The sequence below is a fragment of the Eschscholzia californica genome, unplaced genomic scaffold, assembly GCF_041429995.1.
Source record: "Eschscholzia californica isolate CP2 unplaced genomic scaffold, dmEscCali1.0.p SCAF_2, whole genome shotgun sequence".
NCBI classification, from domain to species: Eukaryota; Viridiplantae; Streptophyta; class Magnoliopsida; order Ranunculales; family Papaveraceae; genus Eschscholzia; species Eschscholzia californica.
This window is the reverse complement of record NW_028238309.1, coordinates 17,906,823-17,925,353: the sequence shown is the minus strand read 5'-3', so window position 1 is coordinate 17,925,353 and position 18,531 is coordinate 17,906,823. Positions and strand designations below refer to the sequence as shown.

The 18,531-nt window shown below is 41.0% G+C and overlaps 2 protein-coding genes across 3 annotated transcripts; one reads left to right on the top strand and one right to left on the bottom strand.

Moving 5' to 3' along the window:
* The first annotated feature begins 4,228 nt into the window (after nt 1-4,228).
* On the top strand, nt 4,229-4,937 carry LOC147556624 (uncharacterized). Its single transcript, XM_086658667.1, has 3 exons — nt 4,229-4,388; nt 4,489-4,664; nt 4,869-4,937. The coding sequence occupies exons 1-3, from the start codon at nt 4,229-4,231 to the stop codon at nt 4,935-4,937; spliced, it is 405 nt and encodes a 134-aa protein (XP_086514793.1).
* Nucleotides 4,938-12,593: 7,656 nt separating this feature from the next.
* On the bottom strand, nt 12,594-17,945 carry LOC147556623 (Leucine-rich receptor-like protein kinase family protein). Of its 2 annotated transcripts, none has more exons than XM_086657544.1 (2): nt 15,209-17,945; nt 12,594-13,149 (listed from the first exon to the last, which is right to left on the bottom strand). In XM_086657544.1, the coding sequence occupies exons 1-2, from the start codon at nt 17,769-17,771 to the stop codon at nt 12,722-12,724; spliced, it is 2,991 nt and encodes a 996-aa protein (XP_086513670.1). In that variant the 5' UTR covers nt 17,772-17,945; the 3' UTR covers nt 12,594-12,721. The 2 variants fall into 2 exon arrangements, 1 of the variants encoding a protein (XP_086513670.1); XR_015233493.1 differs by lacking the exon at nt 12,594-13,149 and adding an exon at nt 14,245-14,413 and having other exon boundaries at nt 14,753-17,827.
* Nucleotides 17,946-18,531: the final 586 nt, after the last annotated feature.

The following is an 18,531-nucleotide window of genomic DNA, read 5'->3' as shown; positions in this document are numbered from 1 at the left end:
CCTGCGTGAAGCCTGCGTGTGCAAAAGTTTTGGGTCTAGTCTCATCGGACCAGCATTGCAGTGGTACACAAACCTCCCAAATAACTCGATTGCATCATTTGCCCAGTTGACGGACACCTTTGTCGAACAATTCGCCAGCAGCAAAAAGTTGGAAAAACTTTCTGGTGACTTGTACCGAGTCCACCAAAGAAGAGGAGAACCACTACGTGACTACGTGGGAAGATTTAACAGGGAGAAAGTATCCATCCCTTATTGTAACCAGGAAACTGCTGTAGACGCCTTCAGAAAAGGTCTTCTACCAGATGGAGAGCTTTACAAAGAACTCACAAAGTTCAACTGCACTACAATGGAAGACGTATTAGCAAGGGCGTGGGTAGAAATTCGTTGGGAGGAAGACGAAGCCCACCGAAACAGGTCATACTCGTATGAAGGAAGAAACAGTGATCGACGCTCTAGACAGTCCGACAAAAGGACCGATCGTCGACATGCAGAACCATATCCAACATCCAGAGGACCCTTGTCCCGGGAGAACAGGAAACCATTCAGCACCCCCTCTGGATGTCCAAGTGATAAAAATCAAGTGCATGTTCGCTCCAAAATTCCAGAATACAATCTCAACATTGAACCTGTCGAAGTAATCGCTATAATGAAAGGAATGGGTAATGTAGTAAGATGGCCCGCCAAGACAAAAACATCTAGTGATAAGAGAGACAATACCAAGTGGTGTGAGTTCCACGCGGACCACGGGCACATGACCGCTGATTGCATAGCCCTTCGACTAGAAGTAGCTGAACTCTTGAAGAGAGGTCACCTCACTGACCTATTGACAGATAAAGGGAAAAACTATAGCCCAAAGAGATGTTCATCCAAAGGAACCAGAGGAACCAACTCCAACAAAAACATGTTTGGTTATCACAGGAGGATCAGAAGTAAGCGGAGTCAGTCATTCAGCCGCCAAAAGAAGTGCTCGTATCGCTGCCAACCCAGCTGCTCACTCACCTAAAGCCTCTTCATGTGCCTTCACTGATCAAGTTCTTTGCTTCCCTGACAATGAAGCATCAGGGCTCGTCAACCCTCATCGTGACGCTCTCGTTATCTCACTCACTATCTCGAACGTCTTTGTTAAAAGAATACTTGTTGATAATGGTTCATCTACTAACGTGTTGTTTTTACATGCATTGCGAGGAATGGGACTGGAAGAAACGAGTATATGTCGCCGACCCACCATTGTCATCGGTTTCAGTGGCGAGCAAAAGTACACGCTCGGCGAAATTTCTTTACCTGTTTTTGCAGGTGGAATCAACATGAGTACAACCTTCGTAGTACTCGACAGTCCCTCTGCCTACAACATCATACTTGGACGTCCTTGGATCCACAACATGAGGGCGGTCCCATCAACCTTCCACCAAGTTATAAGGTTCCCTACTCCGTGGGGGGTACGTGAAGTCAAAGGCGAACAGAGCACGTCTCGAAACTGCTACAAAAACACCTTGAAGACGCCCAAAGCTCCCTTATAACAATTACAGACAGAACAACTACTCCATAGTGACCCAGACAAGCCAACTATGGAGGAGTTGGATGAAGTACAGATTCACTCAGAGCTAACAGATCATAAAATACAGATCGGTTCAAGACTGAATCTTACGCTCAGAGAAAAGCTAGTAAAATTCCTCACGCTTCACCATGACTGCTTCGCATGGTCACACGCCGACATGTCAGGTATTGATCCGCAAGTTATCGTTCATAAATTACAGGTTGATCCGAGCTTCCCTTCGGTCAAGCAAAAGAGGAGAAAGTTTGCTCCAGAAAGGAACAAAGTAATCAACGAAGAAGTTCAAAAGTTGATCGACATCGGCTCAGTTCGTGAGGTCCACTATCCCGACTGGCTTGCTAATGTAGTAGTGGTAAAAAAGAAGAATGGCAAGTGGAGAGTGTGTATCGATTTTACCAACCTCAACAAGGCGTGCCCAAAAGACTCCTTTCCATTACCACATATTGACATGCTAGTCGACGCTACATCTGGACACGAACTCCTCAGTTTCATGGATGCCTTCTCCGGGTACAATCAGATCTTGATGCATCCTGATGATCAAGAGAAAACTGCCTTTGTGACAGAAAGAGGCATCTTTTGCTACAAAGTAATGCCCTTCGGCTTAAAGAACGCAGGAGCCACTTACCAGAGGCTCGTCAACCGAATGTTCGCTGAAATGATAGGGGATACGATGGAAGTGTATATAGACAACATGTTGGTTAAGTCATTGGAAGCGGAACAACATCTCGATCACCTTCGCCAAGCCTTCGACGTCCTCAAAAGGTATAACATGAAACTAAACCCTGCTAAATGTTCATTTGGTGTTTCCTCAGGAAAATTCTTAGGTTACATGGTGACACAAAGAGGAATCGAAGCCAACCCAGAACAGATACAAGCAGTCATGAACATTCCATCTCCCACTTGCATAAAAGACGTGCAGAAGTTAGCAGGGAGAGTCGCCGCACTCAGTCGCTTAATATCGAAATCTTCTTAAAAGTGCTACCTTTTCTTCGCCACCCTACGCAAGTCAAAAAACTTTGAGTGGACGCCAGCATGCGAAGATGCACTTCAACAACTCAAAGCGTACCTGACCTCACCACCTCTACTCTCAAAACCCAAAGAAGGTGAGAAACTTTACATTTATTTGGCAGTTGCGGAGACAGCAGTAAGCGCTGTGCTGGTACGAGAAGAAGATAAAAAACAACTTCCAGTCTACTACGTGAGCAAATCACTTCTAGACGCAGAGACCCGATACAGCCGGTTAGAAAAGCTTGCCCTTTGCACTGGTTACTGCTGCTCGTAAACTCAAACCTTATTTTCAGTGTCACTCAATAGTGTTCTCCACAAACCTGAACTTTCTGGACGTCTCACCAAGTGGGCAGTGGAGCCAACCAAGGACAGCCATCAAATCACAGGTATTAGCTGATTTCCTTGTTGATTTTTCACCTAACATACTAATACAGGCAGAGAAAGAGTTGTTGTGCTTAATCGACAAAAGCTAACAGAAGTGGAACCTATCAGTAGATGGTTCAAGCAACATAAACGGTGTAGGGTTGGGGATAGCTCTGACTTCTCCCGAAGGAGATCTAATACAACGAGCTATCCGTTGTGCATTCAAAGCAACGAACAATGAAGCTGAATACGAGGCACTTATAGCTGGGCTTACACTTGCAAAAGAAATGGGAATCCAGAGATTAGACGTTAAGTCAGACTCCCAACTCATTGTCAACCAGTTACAGGGAACTTATCAAGCACGTGACGTCAAGATGACTGCATACCTTGCTCGCGTAAAAGAGTTACAAACGTCCTTCAAAGAAATGAACATAACACAGATACCTCGTCTAGAGAATGGACACGCTGATGCGCTCGCTAACCTCGATTCTTCAATTCAAACAAAGGTAACTCAAAATATTCCTCTAGTTTTGCTCAAGTGGCCAGCAGTATGGAAAAATCCTACTTCAGAGGTAGCCGCTACGGATCAAATCGATAGCTGGATGAATCCCTTGATTCGATACTTGGAAAATGATGAATTACCAGAAGACAAAGGAGAAGCGAGAAAGATTCGTGCTAAAGCTACCCGATACACCATTCTAGATGGACAACTACTCAAGAGGTCATACTCAGAACCTTATCTCAAGTGTATCACCCCACAGGAAGCCAGGTACGTCCTCACTGAATTACATGCAGGAGAATGTGGGAATCATTCCGGAGGACGCAGTCTAACAACTAGAGTACTCACTGCCGGGTACTATTGGCCAACTATGAGGTCAGATTGCATTGACTTCGTAAAGAAGTGTGATAGTTGTCAGCGCTTCGCACCCACATCTCATCTCCCCCCAGAACGTCTCAACTCAATACTATCTCCTTGGCCATTCATGAAATGGGGGATGTACATAGTAGGAAAACTTCCTACAGCACCTGGACAACGGGTGTACATGTTAGCTGTGACGGACTACTTCACCAAATGGATTGAAGCAGAAGCATTCCACCAAGTTCGAGATAGAGGTAAAAAGTTTTATTTGGAAGAATGTCATTTGCAGGTTTGGCGTTGCAAAAGAAATTGTGACCGACAACGGTTCGCAATTCATTAGTTTCGATTTTCAAGATTTTTGCAAAGAATGGGGGATCAAACTAAACTTCTCAACTTCGAGATACCCCCAAGCTAATGGACAAACCGAATCTTCAAACAAAACAATCATGAATACAATAAAGAAAAGACTGAAGAAGGCCAAAGGGGCCTGGGCAGATGAACTACCTGGAGTCCTATGGGCATACAGAACAACTATGCGAACTCCAACAGGAGAAACTCCTTTCTCTCCCGCTTACGGCTCAGAAACCGTCATACCAGCAAAAGCAGGTCTTCCGTGTACTCGTTTACCAATGGACGGAAGAAGAAAGCAATTGGCAACAACTCAACCATAATCTTGACATGCTCGATGAAATTCGTGATATGGCAGCCATTAGAAATGCAGCTTACCAGCAGAAAGTGGCACGTCATTACAACAAAAACATACGAACTCGAATGTTTAAGGTAGGAGATTGGGTACTTCGAAAAGTGTTCCAGAACACCAAAGAAAGCGGTGCTGGAAAACTTGCACCCACTTGGGAAGGCCCGTATCAGATCATAAAAGTGGTAGGACAAGGCGCGTATAAAATTCAAGCACAAGATGGACGTGACATAAACAACAGTTGGAATGTCGTGCATCTCAAACTGTATCATTTCTAAACTCTATTGTTACTTCTTTGTTTTCTCTCCTGCTTGTACATGTACTGACTTAGGCATCGGAGAGTTGGTGGGATTTCCACCAATTATAGCCCCTCAACGGAAATTGTGCAGGTAGAAACATCTTCACACCAGTACACGTTTCACGCTCCCAAGAACATGTCGATAGGAAATGGGAAGTAGTTTCCGCACTCTAAACCCAAATATTTCATCTTTCGCTTCTCTTTTAGTACTTGACTAACTTGAGCGTCGGAGGGTCAATGGCTATGCCATTGACCACTTGTTTCTTCCCCCATAGGAAATCAAGGACACCTCTTGCCGAAGGATAACACAGCCTAAGTCCAGCACAAAGTTCAGTACTACACTTAGGCTGGGGGGAACACACTCATGATGTATTTTCACAGGACAAACAGATGTGGGAAAAAGCAAGCATGAACAAAGAAACAACGAAATGCACGTAAAGACATATGAAGAAGCAACAGATGAAGAAGCAATAAAAACGCATGAAAAGATAACATAAACCAGGTGTGAATGTACAACAAACTCAACTACAAGACAATCTGTTTGTCTGTCTACATTCGCAAGCATCGACAAAGTGGCAACCCGATTGCTCATTTTCTATACATATACTTAGCAACCCGATTGCTCATCTGTTTTACATGTACTCAGCAACCCGATTGCTCATCTGTTTTACATGTACTCAGCAACCCGATTGCCTCTCTTCTTGTAAAAAGGCTTACAGGTGACAACCTGATTGTCTTGTACTCGTACTACTTGTCTCAATAAAGGATTTCTCGAGGTATTATTTCATTTATGTGTGGATTCCAAAGTCTAAGTTTCTTACTTCTACTCGTCTTTATACGTACACAAGTTCAATATAGTCTACAAAACATAAGTCAACACGACTTATAAAAGGCAACCCGATTGCTCATACAAAGAACACATTCACAACTTGTGTACACAATATAAGCGTAAACGAAATACTTCATTCAGAATATAGCAAGTGAGAATCAACGTCTCACCAAGTTCAAGTCAAAATACTTAAAATCAAGAATGGGGCAAAAACTCACCCATTCACGAAATCCATCAACTAGTACTGAAACAAAAACAAACGAGCAAAGAAAGAAATAGAGTCCACGACTCAAAAGACATCTCTAGTCAGAGCAAGAATCTATGAAGTAATCAATATCCTTCAGGGCCTCATGACGCGCAATCTCCCCCTCCAAGTCCCACTCCGTGTGCTCCTTCGCGACATACTCCTTCATCACCTCCCCTCGAGCTACTGCCAGGGTATTGTAACTAATCTCTTTAAGGACTCCCGCACACTTCTTATGCGAGATTTTCAGCTTGGAGTACTTGGCCTCTAACTCCTCATAGCGCCCCTTGCATGGCTCTCACCGACTCTGCGTGGCGACTACTCTCCGCTTCGATCTGCGCGTTCAAAGAACTAATATGTTCCTGGGCGTAGTTCGCACTCATCATCGCCTACAACAAAGAATACGGATGTTAACACATACAAGTAGCGAAGCCGATGATGTAGCAGACGTCTGCTCCAACGCTTTTTGAACTACAAACCTGGTAGCCACTAAGCGCCGTCTGCTCCAACGCTTTCTGAACACCTATCTTCTTAAGATAGGCTTTATCACTCTCAGAAGTTAAGGAGCTCGAAACACGTCGAAGGGGGGATGGATCTTCGAACACCGACATCGAGGAGGAAAAATCCACATGCATCGCTTCAGAGTCTGCCTCATGCGTATTAACTCTCGAGGAAGAGGGCCCAACACCAGAAGTAGGGGGATGAACGAGCACACGCTCGGGAGACGATTCGACCCTCGACTTCTTCGTTGGAATTTTCTTCTTCGAGGCCACCTCCTTAGCTGATGGTACCTTTAAACTCTTTCTTGGAGCCATATTTCCACCTGTAAAAAACAAAGGAAACAGCTGAAGAAAACATCTACGCGCGCGAAGGAAACAGGTAAAAGTCAAACGGCTGAAGAAAGCTGATGCGCGTCTAAGAGCTACAGACTCAGTCTCTCCGAAAACCAACCTTCTCCAACTCCTCCTCAATACGGGCTCCGTCCAAAAATTCCGGAACTTGGCTATCTGATCTTCACGAGAAAGTCCGTGCAAGTTCCCGTCTGCCAATTCTACATTACACAGAGCAATGTCAGAGTAAAACATGTGAAACAAAACATGTGAAAACAAAACATGTGAAAACCAAACATGCGAAAACAAAGCATGTGAAAGCGAAATCGACAATGTGGACAGAACAAAACATGTGAAACAAAACATGTGAAACAAAACGTGTGAAAACAAAATATGTGAAAACCAAACACACGAAAACGAAGAATGTGAAAGCGAAATCGACAATATGGACAACACTCACGAGCATCTCTCCATTTGAACGAGACATTCCCATACTCGCGTGGGGCAAACACGCCGTCGTCCCTCTTAACAAAGAAGAACCGACGCTGCCACTTCTTTTCAGAACGTGGCAAACTATAATTTGTTGCATCCTTGGACGGACTTTGAGTTGGTACTGCCTTGATCCATGATCATTTGTTTTCATGAAATACTGGGCGGTTACATCTTGCGCGGTTAAAAGCTCGTTCAGATTTTCCCCAAGCTTCTCCAAAGCCATCAACAACCTCCACGCGTTCGGCATGAGTTGAGTAGGGGCTATCCCAAACCTGACCAACACATCCCTCACCAGACAAGAAATGGGGAATCGTATGCCCGCTTCCAGAAAGTTCTCATAAAGGGCATAATATCCAGGTCGACGCGACTCGACTACAGTTTCATCGGGTCCAGGCGCTCTCATCTTTAGAGTTGCTGGAATTTGATACCTCATCCTGAGGTTTTCTACGCACTCCTCAGTCAGCACCGAGAGTTGTTGTTCCACATCGATCTCGTCATCAGAAGACGAGTCAACATGAGGCTCTCCACCTAAATGCGGAGAAAGCTCAGCGCTACTTTGTTCACGGTTGTATGGGAAAGTCCTGGCCATCCTACGTATCAAAGGGAAAACATTCTCAGGAATGCCTCACACGAGTACAAAACAGGCTAACTGAAAATCGCGTGCAAAATGGAGGCATGTACAAAATAAAGACACTTACGAATCAAGAACGCGTATAGACGAGTCACGTTAAATTGAGGTATTTTCTGTACTACTTACAGGATTGAACAATTTTTTTTTTCTCTTGTGCACAGATACACGTCAGAGATTATACACGCATCCTCCTCATGAGTACGTGTACACACCTCCACCTCACAAGTTTACGTGTACAACTACGCGTACTACAAGCTTTACATGTACACCCACACGTGCTACTAATTTACGTGTACTCCTACATGCTTCACCGGTTCACTCGTGCGCCAATACGAATTACAAGTTTACTTGTACTACAACTGCTACCAGTTTGCGTGCACATCTACAACTACTCCTAGTTTACACGTTCTCCACAACGGCTACCGGTTCCCGTGTATCTCTACAACAACTACGAGTGGGTGCATACGTCTACTACAAGTTCACATGCATACGGGAAGTTACGTACAAGCACTAATATGGAAGAACATGCTGATCGGTGACAAACGTAAAATAGCAAGTTCCATACGTCGAAAACTGATCGAAGGATCGAAATTTCAAAAAATGGAAAAATGACTTACTTGTTGAGAATTGGTATGAAGATCACGAAGAACGCGAAGAACAGGTGAAAACCGCTTCTAGAAATCCAGAGCTCTAAAATCTCACAGGAATGAACTTCAAAGGCCTAAGGACCCCTTTTATAGGGCTCCCAACCCCTGATCAAAGGGCCACGTTGACTCACAGGTCACATCGCCACATGGCAAGATCCTGATGATCCATGACATAAACGCCACCTGGGCGTCCACATGGCACAACTCTGCCAAGTCACCAAATTCGGTCACCCCGAAAAAGAGCTTCCGGCGTCGGAGCTCGACAAGAGCGGACTCTCCACGCATTACCTGTCCACAAGACACAGGGTGTCAAACCCCCACGCCATCGGACGGCGCAGGAAAGGCTTCGTGGAATGAATCCCCGCACTGCCCAGGCAGCGTGAAAGGGGTCTCCACGCTGCCCAGGTAGCGTAAAAAGGGTCTCCACGCTGCCCAGGCAGCGTGGGGACGACCCTCGAGTCGCCTCGATTCAAACGAACCTTCAACGTTGTCCGACAACGCGAGGGACATCTCGGAACCTGCCCGACGACGGGGTAGGTCTCCCGGACTTCTCCTCCCAAACAGGGCTGCAACATTGTTATCTTGGTTTACACACCTAACACAAAAATTATCTGACCAACGAGACCGCTCTCATTCCCTCTTCCCCATCTACTCTCCAAGGAAATAGACCATTTACTTAAAGAGTGGGGGACAAACTGTGTTGACCAAAAACTACACCTGGGCCCTCGACGATAAAATGTCCATGAAGACGTCAAGCCCAACTCGGCTCGCTTGTCCTTGTTTGGGCCCAGCCCAGAAGTCTCTTAATGGGCCCTCGTCGACTAGACCCTAAAACTAGTGTCAAAGCCCAATCACGTGCAAAGAGTTTCCACATGCTCCACACGCCCGAATCTCCACACGTCTGGCGCTCGACACGTCTATATCTCCACGCACCACGTGTAAGAGATTACTTAATGAAGAGATCCTCTACATGTCAAATATATCCATAATGACAAAGATCTCAGACTTGGTCAACGTAACTCCAGCAACGAATATCCCCCCATTGATGAAAGGCATAACATGGTAACGTCTCACATAAATATGAGACCATGTACATGCACACTGAGAGTCATTACCAGAGAACATGCACAACTGTTGTGCATGTACAACTCGTGCACACGTCACCACATCCCAGGTATCTTGCCATGCATTTACTCTGTAACGGTCAAGCCTTTACTCCCCCCAACGGATCACTCCTTAAGCCTATATAAAGAGGAGCACTTTCATTTCTCAGGGCATCGAAAGCAGAGCAAACCAACTCATACTACTTCTTCTTCTCCACTCGCTCTCGATTCTTCGACTGTCCTTGAGACATTTTGCATACAAGTTCACCTGGTTCTGGTCGTCGACACTACTAGACGCCTCAAGGGTGTTAAAGCTTATCCTTGCTCGACGCTTCCTGTTCGACGCTTCCTGCTCGACGCTTCCTGCTCGACGCTTCCTGTTCGACGCTTCCGACTCGACGCTTCCTGCTCGACGCTTCCAGACGTCTTCGAGGAGATCACAACCTTCTTCTTGCTCGACGCTACTGGTAACATCTACTCTCATACTTCTGATAATTTCACTCCCATAGATTCGAACTCCGGTCATTCTATGAGCCTAGCCACTCTCCGATTATACATCAACGGCTATACACTCGGCTTTTCATTTATTATTCATTGTAATACTTTGCTGACTTGACCGTCGGAGGGCCCTTGGCAGGCACCATCCCGGTGTCCCCCAAGTCTTCACAGCTTTGTTCGTGTTTGTTCACTTTCTTTTGCAGGTTTCTTTTAGACGTTGTTGGAGCCCATCAATCAAGAATTCGACGTTTGGAATTCCAGAAGACGTTCACTCTTCCGACCTTCTGACTTCCGACCCGTAGACTTCTCACCGTCTACAGGGTCTAAGGAGAAGTCCTAGCTAAACTAGTTGTGCTCAAGCCAACGAAACCAGCCCTGGTAGCGAAAGCAACGATCAGGGGTCTAAGGAGAAGTCCTAGCTAAACTAGTTGTGCTCAAGCCAACGAAACCAGCCGTGGTAGCGAAAGCAACGACCATGGGTCTAAGGAGAAGTCCTAGCTAAACTAGTTGTGCTCAAGCCAACGAATCCAGCCCTGGTAGCGAAAGCAACGACCAGGGGTCCAAGGAGAAATTCTAGCTAAACGGTTCAAAATCAGACTAATAAAAGAAAGCCCTGAGAGAAATAACCATGATCATGGGCGAAAGTAGGGCTGGAAATAGTTATGATTTACGGAGTTGTGCTAATTTGGGTTCTATTTTGCTGAAGGAAATAGTAAGATTAGGGTATGATAGATTAAGCCTAACTTTCTTTAAATTTTGCAGAAGCGATCATTTAGAGCATGCGTAGTAAGTTTAGGAATGCATTAGTAAGATTAGGGTTTTAGGTAAATAACCATTCCACATTTAAGTATTTGCAGATAAAAACTGAGTCAAAAAAGAAGATCATCAAGAAACGCCCGTCATCAACTATTGACAGGTTAGACGAAGAAGAAGAAACAAGAGAGGAGGCAGACAGAGAGATTACATCAGAAGGAATTAGTTCTCGTATAATCACTGCCACGAGACTACCGTCTTACAAACGAACTAAATATCCCGTTATTTCAAAAGTCACTAGCCGGCCGTCATCTTATACCCCTCTCTGGGAGAGTTGCAAGGGACAGAAGGGTTCACCAAACAGAATCGCTTCTAAATTCTCAAAAACGGACAAGCCGATAAACCGAAAGACCCTGATCGGACCTTCACCTTCAACATTTATGTGATAATGGCGAACGTAAAAACCTTCAGCCAGAAGCGTCAGACTAATCCCAAGGTTATCTCGGGGAAGAAGCCTCTCGATGAACAAACTGGCCATGAAGGAAATGGATGGAATTGTCTACCCATTCGAGTCATATTTATAGGCCTAGGTCAAGGGAAGATGAAACGAACAGACGGATCAGTCAGGGAAAAAAGAACCGAACAGTCAGTATTGAAGATAAATCATCGCTCTTTCATAAGAGGGCGGTCAATATCAGGAAAACAATAAACAGTAAGGGGAGAGCTCTAACAGGTGATTTTATTCAATTACTCAGCTAAACTTTTTACAGAAGAAATTGCTCAAGGTGAGACGAAAAGAAGTTGACGATAAGAAGCACTAAAAGAGCAAAGGAATAAGCCCATGATGCAACCAGAAGGAAAAACTGAGAAATTACTAGGTACCCCTTTCCAGAAAAGTTGTCAAGACAAGAAGACAACCAAGGGAAACATAACCCCCTTTGTCATCATCACCATGTCCTGTTGCTGACCTTCTAGATCTGGTTCATATGAACCAGATCTAGAGAGAGAAATTTTTTTTTTTTTTTGAGAAAGAGAGGAGAGAAGAAATCTTTTTTTTTTAATGAAGGTCGTCGGTGAAGATGATGAGGTGGCAATAAGGTGAGGTGGCAGAGAGAGGTAATGAGATGGATGAGAGAGAAATGATGACTAGGTAACGGTGTTATAACGGAATCTAAAAAAGGGGGCCATCTGGGTATTTTTGATAAAGTGGGGGGCTAGGCAGGAAACCGGTCACAAAGTTGGGGGTTATTAGGGAAATAACCCGATTTTTTCGATTGATTTCAAACTTACTATTTGTTTCACAATATAAATGTTACTTAGTATCAAATACGTATATTTCTACAACAAAACACATTTAGTATAGTTAAAGTATGTCTAGATGTCAAAGCTACAGTGTTCTTCTGTTTATTGATTCTTGTTTTGTTTCATAAGTAACGTGTTATTTATTGTTAAAGTTTCATACTTTATTTCATTTTTTTATGTGTCATACATAACACTTTATGTCAACAATGCTTCTTCTGAAAAGGAAAAGGACTAAATCTTTTTTTTCTGAGAAGACTGGACCTTAATCCTTTTTTGAATTTTATTTTGGGTCTAAAACCCGTGGACCCATTATTAAAAGCTAAGGATTGATTTCAACTAGAATATCCATGAAGATTGTATTGGCTAGGTATCTTGAAAGCAAGTTTTAAGTTTAAAGTCTTTCTGATGAAGTTATCTATATAGAGAGCTCCGTGAACAAATCATCTTTAGGGAGATATTTCATGGAAAATGATTAATGAGATTAGAATTTGGCTGAATTTGTTTATGTAACAATTTAACAACCGCCTTTTATTTAAGGCCCTTGCATGACTTTTCTCTTCGATCCATTCAAAAACTACAATTTTGATAACATTATACTTACAAAACGAAAAAAAATCAAACTACATTTTCTTCATTATTCATCATCTCCATTATATACTTTTGTTCTTCTTCTGCTTCCGTAATAGAAAGATCTGCTAAGTTTTCTTTCAACCAGTTTATCTCTTGGGCAACATTTATCATATTTGGCCTGAGTGAAGGAGAATATTGTGTGCACATTATGGCTAACTCAATCATCTCAAATATAACATTTTCCCGTACTTTAATTGTTGCCGACGTGCACAACGAAGAATTAGGTCTAAGCAAAGACGGTTTAACTACTATTTCAAGCTTGTATGGATAATGGCTCTTTACCCATTCATGCAAAGTCGAACCATGGTGAAATAACACGTCTGTAGGTCGTTTCCCAGTGAGGATCTCGAGAATTAAGACTCCAAAACTATATACATCTCCTTCAGTTGCTACGTTTTTCCCCAACCCATATTCTGCATCACAAATATAAGACTTGTTTTAGCCTTCGTCGTGGAAAAATATATCAAGATGGTCTTTAAAATGAAATAATCGAAGTTTCATTTTTCGGAGACATTGATTTATTGAATGAAGATAGTTTTTTCTCCATCTAGAAAGTTAAAACTCCAAACAACGGTGATAGAATGACAGACAAATTCAACGGTTTGGATTTATCTTCAATGATTGATTTTTTATTTCTTTTGTATTTGTACATTGTGATAACTTAGTGTTTAGTCTTGTGTATACCTATGATGTGAGATGAAATGGGCCTCAACTCCATTGATATTTAGTACCTAGGGTTGTCTTCTCCCTCTTTCATTTAATAATGCATGATCTCAATATGCATGTGAAAGGCCACATAAATGTTTTAGAAATGCCATTATTTGTGGGCGGGGTTGCTGGCTACCTTTATTGCCATACCTGTCTTAATTTGGAAAATGATAATAAAAAATCAACTGTAGTCTATAGGATTAATGGAGTACTCTATAAGTGTTAAGCTAGTCAGGGTCGCACCCACTTGACCAAAAGATATTATTAATTTTATCCCATGTGGTCCCAACCCTTGCCTTTTATTACATGAAGAAAAATAACAGAGAAAAAAAATTATTTAAATTTTTAAACAATTTTTTAACTATTTTTCTTTAGGTATTTTATCACTTTTATTTGGGTTAAAAGTAAGCCCAGGCCCCAGGACTACCAATATATTGAACTAAGATCGTGTTTGTTTTGTTAGTGTCTGAATCTGAATTGACTGAATAGAAGTGGTTGAATAGTTTTTCAAGTTAACATGTTTGTTTTTTAGTCTGGATTATTAGGTCTGAAATTAATTTTTGGCAATTATACCTTGATTAATAATAATCAGAAAAAACTTAAAAATGAAAGACCTAATTCTTTTTGTCTCTCTAGGGTTTTTAGGACGTGAATTTTTTTTCTAAATAACAGGGTTATAACCGTCATTTGACCTATTTCAGAATTTGAGTTATTTTTTTCAGTTTTGTGTTTGAAGTCTGAAATATGTGGGTTATTTTTCAGCCCATTCAGATCACAACCCAATTCAGCTACATTTTCAGATTTCCTTAAATTTAAAAATAAACATATGAAATTTGAATTGTGTCTGAAAAAAGTAAAAAACAAACACAACCTAAAACACCAAGCCACGCTATTCTATGTCGTACGCTTATTATTTGTTTTCTCAATTTCTCATTGCGTATTGTCTTACTTCTCAATCTGTCTCTTTCTCTCACTCTCTGTTTTTTCTCTATCTCCTCCAGTTATCTCTTTCAATCCCTCCTGTCATCTTTTTCTCTATTGATTTGTTAATTTTCTGTTCGTTAATCAGTTTAGATTTTTTTTTACTTATTATGTTTTTTTCTATCTTCCCAATTAATTCTTTTTGCAATAAATTAATAATATAATCATTTTGTCGTTAAATTGGATTTTTCTATTTCATATTTTTTACATTATTACATTATCACATTGGTGTTTTGCTATTTTCAGATGACTCCAATATTCGTTACACATTCCTTTCGAATATATGTATGTTTTATTGCATATGTTTTGACATTAATTTGCTTGCACATTTAACTTTTTCAAAGTATAAAGCTAACCGCTTTGAACGAATACTTTTGTTATTAACTGTTTTACGAACTTGTTTTATAATATTTCTAGTAACATTGTCGTAGTTACGTAAAAAAATTGATTTTCTTTTTAACGGAATACACAAAAGGTCTACTTTTTTTACTCCGCTTTGGGTCTCCTGAACAATTCGGGTTAGCAATGGCTAATAGATTATTATAACCATACTTTTTTGCATTTTACTTTTTGCCTTATAGTATTGGTAACCCTGGTGGCCCATATTCATCTAACCTAAATTATGTATAACTCTTTGATTATGTCATATTGAGGTCAAGAAAAGAATGCAATCAACAACTCCTTTCTCTGTTCAATAACTGTTGTTAAATCTTAATGGAAAGGCTAAAGTGTAAGTAACTATAAGTAAATAAGAATGAAGGTAAGAGAGATCAATATACATACCGGGTGCGATATATCCCACTGACCCACATAACAATCCTGTCGTAGATTCGTAAGACGTAGTCATCGACGTATCAAAAGCTGCATCATTTTCATAGCTACCATCATTACCACCGTCCCTAATCAGCCTTGAAATGCCAAAATCCGTCACCAAAGCCGTCATATCGTCATCAAGTAGTATATTACTAGGCTTAAGATCACAGTGTACAACTTTAACTGGTGAATGGTGATGTAAGTAAGCTATTCCCTCAGCTACATCACTGCAAATGCTTACCAATTGAGCTAAACTCAAATTGCAACAATCACTCAAACCGTTGCCGTTTCCAGGATATAGATGATTTTCTAAGCTTCCTTTAGTCATCAATGGAAATACCAGTGCTTTAAAATCTGGTTTACTGCAAGTGGTTATGATTTTTATCAAATTTCTATGTCTAGTCCTCTTTAGTACTTGACATTCTCTTTTGAAACCCCTTGAATTCTCTAAACTAATCTTGGAATCCAATACTTTGACAGCAATTGTTGTATTATCTCCAAGAACTCCTTCGTAAACACGTCCAAATCTACCCGAGCCAATTAGGTTTAATGCATTAAACCCATTTGTGGCTTCAAAAAGTTGACGGTACGATATTTTCGGGTAGTTGAGCTGGTTATTTTCTTGTTCATCTTCGTTCGAAACACCCTCATTGAAGAACAATGGCCTTATTTTGATTCTGGATAGGATCAACACTAAGAGACATAGTATAGGAATAGAAGATAAAGTGAGGATAACGGGAAGAATAACCGATTTCTTATCACGTTTTTTATGACAATTTGGTATACCAGATATGAACCCACATAGATTAGGATTTCCTTGAAGAGATTCTATTGTTAACGACATACCGTCTTGTGGAATGATTCCGGAAAAGTTGTTGAAAGATAAGTTCAAACTTTTAATAGTTGAGGACTCCTCTAAAAACTGAGATAGTTCCCCGAAGAGATGGTTCGAAGACACATCAAGCACTTGAAGATAAGGCAAGGTTCCTATTTGAATAGGAAGAGGACTTCGTAGAAGATTTGACGACAAGTTAAGATATTCTAGGGCAATGCAGCTTCCAAGTTGCGCTGGTATTTCGCCCGTTAGTTTGTTCGAAGAAATATCTATAGCTAAAACCATGTCCATCTTACTTAGTTCTAAAGGTATAGACCCTTGTAAGAAATTGCTAGACAAGTTCAAGTACAATTTCAAGCTTCTCAAACCAGCAACTTCATTAGGAATTGAACCCGAAATTCGATTACGAGAAAGATCTAAGATTTCTAAGTTTGTACATTTGCCTAAACTTGAAGGTATAGTTCCTGATAACTGGTTTTGGTAAAGCAAAAGCCTTCTTAATTGAGTAAGATTGGACAGAGTTCCAGGAATCGAACCAGATAACTTGTTTACGGACAAATCAAGAAGACCCAAGTGAGGAATATTACCAAAAGCTGAAGGAATCTCACCAGTGAAGGAGTTATTTGACAGAAAGACCCTCTCTAGCTTCTTCATTCGACATAATTCAATCGGTATCAAACCATTCAAAAAGTTACTAGATAAGTTTAAGAGAGTTAGGTTAAAAAGATTTGAAATGGTAGGAGGAATTGAACCAAAAATATGATTCTCTCCCAAATGAAGCTGTAAAAGATTACTAGAAAGATTTCCAATATTTGAAGGTATTTCTCCACCGAGATGGTTTCCCGCTAATTCAAGTTCTTGTAGATTAGGACAATTACCAAGAGAAGCAAAGAAAGGTTCGAGATTCGTGTTATGATCGTGACTAACGAAACCATTATAGGATAAGTAAAGGAACTGTAGTTCTGTCATTTTATGTACAATATCGGTCGGTAACTCCCCGGTAAGAGAATTTGATTCCATATCAACCCATTGTAGCTTCGATGACTTCGAAAGAGATGAAGGAATATTGCCAACCAACTTGTTAGACCAAAGTAATAGGAACTTTAGCTCACTTAACTCACAATGATTTAACAAAGGGATCTCACCATTAAGAGAATTATTTGAAAGATCAATATACTCTATGATCGATGACCCATTGCATAAAAGTGAGACCGGAATCTGCCCTTTAAGATTGTTGGTTCCTAAATCAAGATAAACCAACTTAGTAAGGTAACCTAATTCAGCTGGAATTTCACCTTCAAGAAGATTAGAAGACAAACTAAGTTGTTTAAGCCAAACTAGTCTTCCCAACTCAGGTGGTATTCGACCACTAAAGTAATTACCCGATAAATCTAACACCGACAAGAACGTAAGATTCGAGATGACTGCAGAAATCGTTCCTCGAAGTAATTTCCCACTAAGATCAAGCTGAACAACCCGGTTTAACCTCTCGTTGCACCCGACTCCTGTCCACTCACATACTTGTTTTGAAGCATTCCAGCTTTCAAGAACATTCGAAGGGTCTAAAACAATTTCTGACATGAACTTGAGAAGCGAAAATCGATCATTGGAAAGTCGAACTTCATCCTTTGCACTAACAATTAGAGACAAAATTACCAAACTTAAAGAATTAAAAATCATGAATTTACAGAAACCCATTTTTAATTATGATCTTGGTTATAGAATTGGACAAGAATCTAGTCTTTCTTCTAACTAAAATTTTGAAGAAGAGCTAAAAAATCAATTAAAAAAAATGAAATAGGAGATAGAAGAAGATAAATGGATATGAAAGGAGTACAGTTAACTATATATGACTTCCTTTAATGTGAACTCTTTTTTCCTTTCTGCCTAACTACTATTTCAATTTGGCGCCCTAGTTCTCTGACCTGAAGATGTGAATGAATCACTATGTGACACGTCAGAACGAGTTGGTGAATCGGTCAACTCCGGTTGGTACCAGGATGAGTTGATTCAATGTATAGTGGTGTCCATGTCATCATCCAGATTCAAGCCTACCTTCTTTCTGCCTTCTTATCATCATGTACTGGTGGGTTTACTGCCTAACTAATCTCACTTATTAATTAATGTGATTGTTAGTAGTGGAGAATGTGATTTGATTAGTTAAGATTAACTATGATATTAATTATTTTGTTCTTTATGAGCACGCCTGAATAAGATGGGTCATGCAAGTTGGTTTTGTTAAGCACATATCATGAAATTTTGTCAAAACACCCTAAACCTACACTTTTTTAGTAAAAAATATCTATCAATTCTTTTGCAACTCCAACTCCTTGTGGCGTTTGCAAAGACTTACAGTGACGTTACAATGGAGTTGCGACGAATTTGCATCGGATTGTTAGGGCTTGGCATTAAGACATATGTTAGAAAATATTGAGACCGGTAAAATGTCACTAATTGA